This window comes from Oreochromis aureus, linkage group 15 (assembly GCF_013358895.1).
Source record: "Oreochromis aureus strain Israel breed Guangdong linkage group 15, ZZ_aureus, whole genome shotgun sequence".
Classification (NCBI taxonomy): domain Eukaryota; kingdom Metazoa; phylum Chordata; class Actinopteri; order Cichliformes; family Cichlidae; genus Oreochromis; species Oreochromis aureus.
In genome coordinates, this window is record NC_052956.1 from 40,800,828 (window position 1) to 40,811,504 (window position 10,677).

General features: G+C 41.8%; 1 protein-coding gene across 1 annotated transcript; it reads left to right on the forward strand.

Annotated features, from left to right (window-relative positions):
- The first annotated feature begins 210 nt into the window (after window positions 1–210).
- On the forward strand, window positions 211–10,299 carry LOC120433121. Its single transcript, XM_039598710.1, has 6 exons — window positions 211–238; window positions 7,984–8,140; window positions 8,213–8,344; window positions 9,189–9,263; window positions 9,527–9,682; window positions 9,947–10,299. Exons 1-6 carry the CDS (start codon window positions 213–215, stop codon window positions 10,211–10,213), a joined length of 813 nt encoding a protein of 270 aa, XP_039454644.1. The 5' UTR covers window positions 211–212; the 3' UTR covers window positions 10,214–10,299.
- Window positions 10,300–10,677: the final 378 nt, after the last annotated feature.

Below are 10,677 nucleotides of genomic sequence, written 5' to 3' on the forward strand. Positions count from 1 at the left end.
CGTGTAAAACTCTGCGCTCAGACTTCCTGGCTGCATGTGACTCTCAACTTACAAGTACAAATTTTGACCCGATTTTTCTTCCTTTAAGCTGATTGGTCAATGTCATGTCAATCACAAATTAAACAATCCAATCAGAGAACAGATGGGTTTGGCTGTCGGGGGGGGGGTGCTTTACGGAGCTTGAGGTCCTGGAAGGGTAATACAGTTTGAAGATGGAAGACGTGCTTCTGCGGCGCAGGTAAGCTTTACTTTATGGTTTACTGGAACAAAGTCATTGTCCAGACATATATTTTTGTATATCGAGTTCGGTTAGTACACTGTAATTTTTTACAGTGCAAAAGCTAGCTTAAAAAGGGCTCCTAACATTAGCCCTAGTGTTGCATGTGTCCAAATATTCTCCTGTGTGGTGTTAAAATCTCCCAATTCTTTTAATCTTTGGGCTGAAGGAAGGACAATACTCGGTGTATAAATGCTCAATCAACAATATTTTATTTCCATACAATTCAACACTTAAGAGCATAAGAACCATCATGATGGGGAGACCTGCCTGCAGAGGGTCACAGCAAGTCTCAAAATGGTGACGGGTTACTTAGCTTCTTATAGCCTCTAGTGGCCCCCACCTAGTCGTAAAAGCCTAAACATTCACATTCTTTCTCTCTTACGGCGCCTAAGTTATGACCTCGGCTCCTTGTTTTTCTGCTCTCTGTAAAGGTGGGGGTATGGAATGTGGTCTGTCTCTTCTATTATCGGCACAAGGTCTTCTGCACACAACATTCTCTTCATGATTCAGCAGTATGAAATGTCAAGAAACAGTGTAACACATTCAACAGTGTCGAGTAATACAGGTCAATCCAATAGATCTAATGATTTTCACACTCTTTTAAGTCAGAAGTATAATGCAAACTAAAACTACATACTGATCACACACTCTATATTAAGGGGTATAATATGATCTACAGCAGTATCATAATTCAACTACTTTGATTACATATATAAGGTAACATATGATAACAGAATAATCTCACAATTCCCCCTTTTGATCTCTTAAAAAGAGATCACTTATAACATACACTCCAGTGTTACAAGGTCCAGCTCTTCTTGGTCCTGAGACCCTCTGTTCCCCTTTTTGGGTGGACCATATGTAGAATGACCTCTGTGTTTGCGCAGGTCAAATGCAAGAAAAACTATGATTACAACAATAACAGTAGTTACAGATGACACTCCCATCACTCTCCAGTTTCCCCACAGCTTTATTTTGGTGCTCCAGTTTCCCACCCCCATCTTGGTGCTACCTTATACCCTCAAATGTACTCAGACTAGAACCTCTGTCCAAGGGGCTTTTAACCTTTATTTTATTGCTGCAGCTACCAGTGTCTTCCAGTCAGGTGATTCTCAGCTTCTTTCTTCGACCTCCAGGGTTAGACCACCCTTTAGTCGTTGCACAGATCAGGGGATTATTCTGCCCCGATTTCAAACAAAGATCTGTGTATTTTGGGGTCACCGCCGTGTCCCCCTTTTTGCCAAGAGCCTCTCGAACCTCGTTGGTCTGGTGTTCCTAGATTTTCGCCAACCCCTTCATGGTTATTGCTGTGTTTATGGGATCCATCTTCTCGAGGAGCCCAAACGTCATGACACTTGACCCCAGTTGCTGTCTCGGGAGTCCCTACGTCTGTCTCTGCTGTGAAGGGTCCTCGTATCTCCGTGACCTCGTCTGGTGTCCGCTCACTTCCCTGCAAAGCAGAAAACCAAAACACCTCTCTCCCTAGCCTTGATAATCTAATGTTGTTATCCATTGTTCTTCCGGTGATGCAAAAACAAATTAACCATTTTTATTCTAACATTATAAGCTTACGTTTTACCATACCTAAATTATTAAACCCACAAATAAAGTCATAAAATGTTCATAAAACCATTGTTTGATGTTCAGACTCAACTCCCCCCTTTTTGACACACTCCCATGTGTCAATCCATCGGAGCTAGAAAATTAAAAGAGAAGGTTAGTGACATCATATCTCAGAACTCAAAATTAGCATTAGCAACCAACGGGTTAAATCTGCAGTTCCACACTCTCATGTGAAGCTACCGGTCTCTCTTATACTCCTGCTCCTGCAAAAACAAAACAAAACAAAGCGAAGCATCCACCCTTCTCTTGCCGGCTGGGTGAATTGTTCGTCAGCATTTACTAATCCTAAAGTTCGTGCAGTCTTTGTCTCAGTATCAAGTCAGTCCATCACAGTCCAGTCACATGCATTCATTCACACACATTCATACCAGATGTTGCTGATAATGGAGTCTCACGCGCGACCTATTCGAGCATCCATCACCAGCAAGATGACGTCATCATTTTACAAAGGAAAACAATTCCTTGTTTTTTGGACTGGATTGACTCGCTGCAATCCTTTTAGACTCAGGACTTCTCACGTGATCAGTGTCCCCTATTAGTGAATTTCTCCCACGCCAATTATAATCATGGAGAAGCACACTTTGCAACTGTTTTCAGTAAAAATATTTTATAGCGCTTTAAATTTCAATCTTCCAGGCCTGGTTTAAAGAGCTGATTGTTAAATCATGAACTCACAAAATCAAAATATCACCACCAGTGGATCACACCTCTCCGATTTTCTTATCTCAGTGCACTGTAACAAAAACAAAAACAGACGTAACCAACAAAATACTAATAAAATAACACAAACTAGGGCCCGTTGCAGACATGTCCAAACATAAAATCATCCCTCTCTCTCTTAGAGAAAGAACACAACCCAAACCTCACTGATAAAATCAAGCTATCACTAAGCAAAACCCAAAAATCAACCAGAAATTCAGAGGAAAGTTTTGCTTCCTGCCGGGACAATATTGTATGGGAATGAGAACCTCAGGTGCCGTAACACCTTTTGTTCCTCCTTGAATTAAATCTCAATCACAGAAAATGCAGTACTCCGACCTAAAACTTCATCATTTTCACTCTGTGCCACTGCTCCTCATCAGGCTGTGTGAAGCACAGCAAAGAATTCAGTCAAGGCCTTGAGCCATAAACAGACATCACGCACGGACATTGTTTTCATAACCAAAGTGTTTTAGACCTTGCCCCTAAAATCTACATAAATATCCTCTGGGTGACATATAACACATTTTTAAGTAATCAATGGTAATCAATGGCTCCTCATAAAAATTATGTATTGGGATATCTGTGTGCAGCATTTTGCATATCAGCATAAGCATTTGTTAGCAAAGCATTCTTCATTGCATCAGCATGTGTGTGTGTGCATCACTCTTCATTGCACAAGCGTGTGCATGTGTATGTGTGTGGATCACTTCTCAGTGAATTGAATCAGCATTTCGATTTGTGTGCGTGTGTGTGTGTCATTTTTCACTCAATCAACGAGTGCACATATGTTCATGTGTGTGTTTCTTTTCATTCTGCATCAGTGTATGTAGATGTGTGTGTTTGTGTGTGTTTGTGTTCATCACTTTCCTGTTCTGGTGTTCTGGGTAAACCACGGCCTGAAGCCTGCCCTGGGGTCCTGCCCTCCTCCTTTTCAGTCTGTTTGCGACCATTGCTGCTGCTGCTGCTCAAAGTTCTGTCCATCCTGGTTCTGACCCCAATTGGGGCAGTCCTTTCTCCAGTCCATGCTCACCGCAGGTGAAACCTGCATCTTCTTCTGTGTTTTTGTCCATTCTGAGGTGCCTTTTGACCTCAGTTGCTCCTCCTGTCTCTGTCACGCCCATTTTGCTGCCGTGTTGGTCCATCACTGTCCTGCACAGTGTTAATGCAGAATTGTTAAGATCAGCATCCTTTTGCTTGACCTTACTTTTCATTCGGGCTTGGCAGGCGTCTCGTCACAGCTCTGTCAGCTGAAGCTGTCTGGGAATTTTCCCCCGTGTAGTGAAACGGGCCTTAGGTTTAGTGCTCTCCGTCTCTGCTGCATGAGATCGCATTCCTGCAGCACTGTTGACATTTTCAGGTTGTTGTTGTGGGTCCAGCTGTTGCAGCATTTGGTCAGGGTCACGTAGAGGGGAGAGCAGGAGTCCAGGTCAGCCTTGGCTTCCAGGGCCGGCAAAGCAGCCTGTAATTAAACATAAAGAGAAAAACAAAAAACAAAAACAAAACAAAACAAAAACAAACAGAAGTGTACGAACAGGAAAATGATGTTGTGTTGGCTGTGTTACAAAGAGGGGGGAGAAACACCGGGCCAGGCCCTGTGTCAGCCTTCTCTCTCCCTTTTGTTTTTTTTTTTTTTTTTCCCCATACTATAATCAACTGATAACCCACCAAGTTGACAGGACAACATGCAGATGTTCAAATTTTTAAACTCACAAAAGAGAAATTTTCTTTCCGTCAGTAATCACTTGTGTTGTTGAATCAGCAGAAAACATTTCACAATTTGACTGTTAACCACTAAATTTGTTGTTTCCTCACTGGTTGGTCATACCAGTCTCTTTATTTTCTTTTTCTTTGAAGCTAAATTGTTGTCCTGCAACCGAGAGGGTTTATTTGTTAGTAATGGATAAACTTCATCATTAAAAAAAAACAAAAAAAACAGGTGTATGTTAATTTTTGCTGCTTTAACCTTGCTGGAAAATCTTCACATGTTCATGAGTGTAAGCTGTTTCTTCATTGCGTGAGTGTGCATTTGTAGGCAGGTCATTTTTTAAACTTTTTCTCAAACTAGGCATTACCTTAAAAGGAGCCTTTCTCTCACATTTCTCTGCTTGTGTGTGTTTTTGTTGCACCTTTTGTTGTGATGCTCCGGACGCCTTCCCAACCTCCACAAGTCTGTTGGCCCCAATTTTGTGTTAAAACTTCTCTTAATTTCTCCTCTAATTCTCTCCTCGCTGCTGTCTGTTTCACAGCTGCTGATTCGTGCTGGGTGTGGTTCCCATTACTATAATTTTGCTTCGGCCGCTGTGCTTGTGGGGGCAGTTGGTCCAGGTCCGTAGCCACCTGTATTAACACACTAAGAGATTTATTTAATATCATTGTCATCATTGTTAAACAGATAAGCAGGCAACACGCCCACCTTGACAGCATAAACTGCACGCCAGTCTCCCACCACATTCCTTTCTCTACTTCTCAATAATTCTCCACTACACACCTCTTACTGTCTCTCTCTCCTTTTTTTTTTTTTTTTATTACAACACAGAGTAATACACCCAATTATGCCCGTCTATCTCTATGTGGCTCCAAATTCCCTCTTTATTTAATTTCACACTCGTCAGGGGACAGGCTCACAACAATTTCAACCACTGAATCGAGGACTTTCAAACTTTTATCTTTTGACTAATATAGAACTCAACCTTAGATGTCAAAGCATTTTCTTGTTCTATTCCAGAATAAATGTGAACCCGTGATTACACGGCCGTACCAGTGTTATTCTGTTATCGTTTGAGGGCCCTCAGCTCTCAGGTGATAAGCCTGGACCTCCAGACGACACTGGTCCATACGCCGCGTCCAACGTACGGTGGGGGAGCCAACCCCAGGGCAAAATTAATTTCCACAGGTACACTAGGCGTCAACCTTTGATCTTAAAGCATTTTCTTCGCACTAATGTCCTCCTATTCACACATCAACCGTCACTGTCACTGTGTTCCCGCTTCACACACAGAAACACACCCAGAGCGCGTCTCACACACACAGCGCATTTCACCAGCAGTGAGACCCACAGAGAGCGCTTCTCACCAGCGGAAATTTACACAGAAACCTCTGAGCTCAACTGTTAGAACTCTTCCGAAGCACAACCACACCATACACCAGGTACCCCTTTCACTGCGCTTATGGCCACCACAACGGGGCAAAATCGCATCGTAAAAGTGATGCACACGTCCCCGAGGCTCAAAACCGCACCATAAACCAGCGTCTGCTTTACCTTTTTTCGTACTTAAGTAAAAAAATTTTACTTATTAATTTTATGGCCGCATCCCTCGAGGCACAACCGCACCATAAACCACCGTCAAACCTCTATTCAATGTGCTGAAACCAGCAACCACTCATACTGCACTTGTGGCCGCATCACCAGAACACGGCCGCATCATAAACCAAAACCTACGGAACGCGTTACTCGCGCACAACCGCACCACAAGCCAGTATCTGCTTTACCTTAATTCTATACTAATTTTATGGCCGCATCAACGAGGGCTCAACCGACACCATAAACCAACTTCAAAACCTCTATTCAATGTACTGGACTTATGGCCGCATCTCCAAAAGAGATTCTAATGTATTATTGCTACAGAAGCCAGTCTTAGACAAAGTTAAATGTGGAAGGTAAAGTGGGCTGCAACTAGCTCAACGTAGTATATTATTAGTTTCTTGGTAGAAGCAATTAAACTGCAACTAGCTCAACGTAGTGTATTATTAGTTTCTTGGTAGAAGCAGTTCAACTGCAACTAGCTCAACGTAGTGTATTATTAGTTTCTTGGTAGAAGCAGTTTATCTAACACACTGGAATTCAACCTCAACTTATGTTGTTAGTATCTCGTGCCAAAAACCAGACACCGACAAATTTAATGTGAAAATACGTGTAACTCAGCGAACAGATTAATTTGGAAAGCCCAATATGCACATTTGGTATTTATAATACAACAGGCTGTGCTTACCTTTCTGTTTGGACCGGTCCTCTGTTCGCCTCGCCCCACGATCTCACCACAGGCCAAATCTGCCCTATCCTCAGCACACCAAAGATCCGGGTCACCAGGCACCAAGTTGTTAAAATCTCCCAATTCTTTTAATCTTTGGGCTGAAGGAAGGACAATACTCGGTGTATAAATGCTCAATCAACAATATTTTATTTCCATACAATTCAACACTTAAGAGCATAAGAACCATCATGATGGGGAGACCTGCTTGCAGAGGGTCACAGCAAGTCTCAAAATGGTGACGGGTTACTCAGCTTCTTATAGCCTCTAGTGGCCCCCACCTAGTCGTAAAAGCCTAAACATTCACATTCTTTCTCTCTTACGGCGCCTAAGTTATGACCTCGGCTCCCTGTCTTTCTGCTCTCTGTAAAGGTGGGGGTATGGAATGTGGTCTGTCTCTTCTATTATCGGCACAAGGTCTTCTGCACACAACATTCTCTTCATGATTCAGCAGTATGAAATGTCAAGAAACAGTGTAACACATTCAACAGTGTCGAGTAATACAGGTCAATCAAATAGATCTAATGATTTTCACACTCTTTTAAGTCAGTATAATGCAAACTAAAACTACATACTGATCACACACTCTATATTAAGGGTATAATATGACCTACAGCAGTATCATAATTCAACTACTTTGATTACATATATAAGGTAACATATGATAACAGAATAATCTCACAGTGGGCAGCTCTGTCTGCTTAAACATCAGCATCATGGAGAATTATGTGTTTGGATTTAAGTTTAATCCTGATGAGATGTCGTTTTGGTAATAATTGGAACTGAAATGCTCTGACTTGACCTCAGCACTGGTCCCAGGTCACCCACGAGTACTACAGTAATTATGGTATACAACAACTTTATCCTTTCAATAGCTACTGAAAGTTAGGGGACCTAGCTTCAGTGAGCATTTTGGGTTTTATGACAGTTTATAAGCAGTGACATTAAGGAGTACTCTGTCATACAGTACCAGATTGACCAAGAATACTTCTGTAGTAATTGTAGTGCAGTGTCTGTCTGGTGTCATTAAGCTAAAGTCTGTTGATATTTTTCTTTATTGTATGTGTCGTGTTCAAAATTTTAAGAAGGAATTCAGGAGAAAAAGATTTAAAAAGATTGAATTTGCTTCAGCAGTTGAAATTACAAGTTTACCATGCCAGACTTTTGTGTGAACCAGCTTCCCAAAAAGGATAACGCTGAAACGGGCTTTACAGCTTATATACTGTGACAATAAGAACAGATTATCATTATTATTATTAGTATCATTATTATTATTATTATTATTATCTTCTCCCTGCACCCCAACATGATGGCTCCATTTGAATCTTCTGTCATGGTCTGGGTGAGCAGCTGGGATTTTCCATCAGTGCCAGAGCACCCTTGGCTCCGCCCGTGGGCAGGACTTCCTCAGCTTCACGCATCTGGAGCTAATTGGGGCAATCAGGCCAAAGAGGGATTTAAGCTCTGCGCTGTCATCTCCTCCCTGCCAGTTCGTCAGCTACCTGATGTTGGTAACCGGCCCTCACGTTCATGCTGCTAATCTCAAGTTGTTTGACTCACGCTGTTTCTTGTGCTTCAGGACCTATTCTCCAGTGTCGACTGCTGCTCACCACTTGGATCTCAGCTCCTTTTCACTTCACTGGGAAATATCTTCAAACCTCACCTGCCTGCCCTCCTGCTCACCCACCACTTTGGATCCACTGAACCCCAGGTCAGCCGTTTCACCTCCCCCTCGATACCACACCTCCACCTCCTGCAATGTGACCAATACTTACCTGCCTAGATCCAGTTGTCCTCACGTTTATGCCACGCTAATAATTCCACGGCTACGTTTCCACACTGCAGTTTGCCACGTCCTTGTGTTTTCACCCATATTATATATTCACCAATAAATTGTGTTAAAACGCCCTCTTACCTCCGCTCTGTGTGTCTGCGCTTGGGTTCTGTTTAAGTTGCTGGCCTCCGTCCAGCGTGACATCTTCTCCATTCACGTCCGACCTCATATCTGCTCACATTCCTCGAATAAAGACAAACAAACAAACAAACAAAAAAAAACCCCTGCGTAGCCTTGGTATAGCCCTGCTATTATTCTTCTGCTGATTCTAAGGCCCAGTTCAGGGCATCTTGTTCAGACTCCCTAACCCAGAGACTAATCTAACCATTATCATGTGTTTGTAAGCATGCTGCAAAAAAACCCTCTGCACTCTACGTGTTCCTGCAATATTTCAAATACAGCGCTGAATGACGCTCTCAACCTTCAAACATGGAGTGCCAACATGCTTATGAGCACATAACAGCCTTATTTAATAATTTTATAAACAACTTAATAATTGTTCAACCCTAACAGATGTCAGATGTGTTTAGGGACTAAAGTTATTTTGCATCGGGTTATTTGTTTTGAAGTATGCTATACTCAAATTGTGGGTCATCTGTGTCATCATGAGAACGTCCACAGGATACTTCAGAGGGAACCCTTCTTAAATGGGACAGTGTATGATACATCCATAGGGAAACGTGCAAATCTTTGAAAATTGTCAGATTGTTTTACTTAACAGGTGACTGTAAATCAAGTGGACCTTGGTCTATCTCCCTCCAGAATAGAGAACCTGGAATGTTCCTGTGAGTCTTTGGTGGGTTCATTTGTTTCCATTATTAAAGTAAAGTTGTTTGAATTTTTTTGAATACAGCAAGATGGCACAGGTTAGAACATATTTAAAAATAATTTTTAATGCAATTCAGTTTCTTTACTGTATTAACAGGTTAATCAAAATAAAAAGATTTTCATGAGAATATTATTTGGTTTTATTGATTTTTAACGCAGTTTGACATTTCATTGTTCCTTCAACGCACTTCATATGATATCAGTAATTCAATAATTGTTTTCTTCTTTTAGGTGGCTTTAGGAAGGCACGTTTTCCAATACTTTCAAAATAGGCTGGTGCAGTCCTACCAACAGCAGCCCTTGGACCTTGATCATATTGAGTTCCTCTGCATGAACGCATCAACTCTAATCTGTTCTCTTTCTGCTCATATTAATGTTCCATCACTGGTAGGTTTATTTGATTTAGTTTTGGTTACCTTTAAAAATATTTTCAATATATGTAATTCTTATGCATCTTATAATGTTAATTTTCCAGTGTAGTAATTATGCTATACAAATAAACCTGTCATCCATTGCTTTGTTAAATCCAAGATGAAATTTTGTTCTGTGTTTCAATATAAAGATTGTGGATAAGAATAATGTTATTCAGATGGTAAAACTGAATTCTAGGATTTCATCCAACTAAATATTTGAATGCAACCATTTTTTTAGGTAGTTGAAGCTCTTCACCACCTCATCTGCCTCATCTATTCCAATATGGATACGAGAAGGTCTGCCATTGTTGTTGACAGCTCAGCTGGTGAACGGGGGGGGGGGAGGCAAAGCTCTGTTTCAAAAGACCACATCAAAGATCTAATAAAGATGGACCTCTCAGTTCCTTGTATCTCCAAGCTTTTGGGCATTGTTACGACCCCCTCTGCTAGGCGACAGGTGGGGAGGAAACATACACAAGCCCTCTCACGAAATCAGAGTAAATAAGGGGTTTTATTGTAAACGTTAAACTGAAAACCGACGGGGCTGTTCAACAGACCACCGGGCAAATAATTGATACACAATGAAAAGAACAGGCAAGAATAAAAACTAAGGGTTAACTAAGGCAAGCCAGCAAACATAAGACTCTAATAAAACTAAGGTCAGCTGAATATCAGAGTTTACAAACACAGTTCAAATGCTAGGCAGACGAGGAGGCCACTGCATGTTCACTTCAGAGCAGCAGCTCCCCACAGTGTGAAGAATGTTCAGCCTTTTTATACTCCCAGGTGCAGACAATCAGCCAGTCAATTGGTCTTGGAGTGTCATGGGATCTCCAGGCAGCCAATCGTCCACGAGGTCTGGCACACTGTGATCTGCATAAAAGAAGGCTGGCACAGGACTCCCAGCAGCCAATCCTCCACGAGTCCTAGCACACTTGGAATTGCATAAACAAAAGGACAGTCTCACTC

What these genes read in the sequence shown, in the direction of transcription:
- LOC120433121 (XM_039598710.1), top strand. Translation starts at nt 213, where the DNA reads ATGGAAGACGTGCTTCTGCGGCGCAG. An exon ending in GACGTGCTTCTGCGGCGCAG is followed by an intron (nt 239 to 7,983) that starts GTAAGCTTTACT and finishes CTGGGTGAGCAG; the next exon opens with CTGGGATTTTCCATCAGTGC. An exon ending in CAGTTCGTCAGCTACCTGAT is followed by an intron (nt 8,141 to 8,212) that starts GTTGGTAACCGG and finishes CTTGTGCTTCAG; the next exon opens with GACCTATTCTCCAGTGTCGA.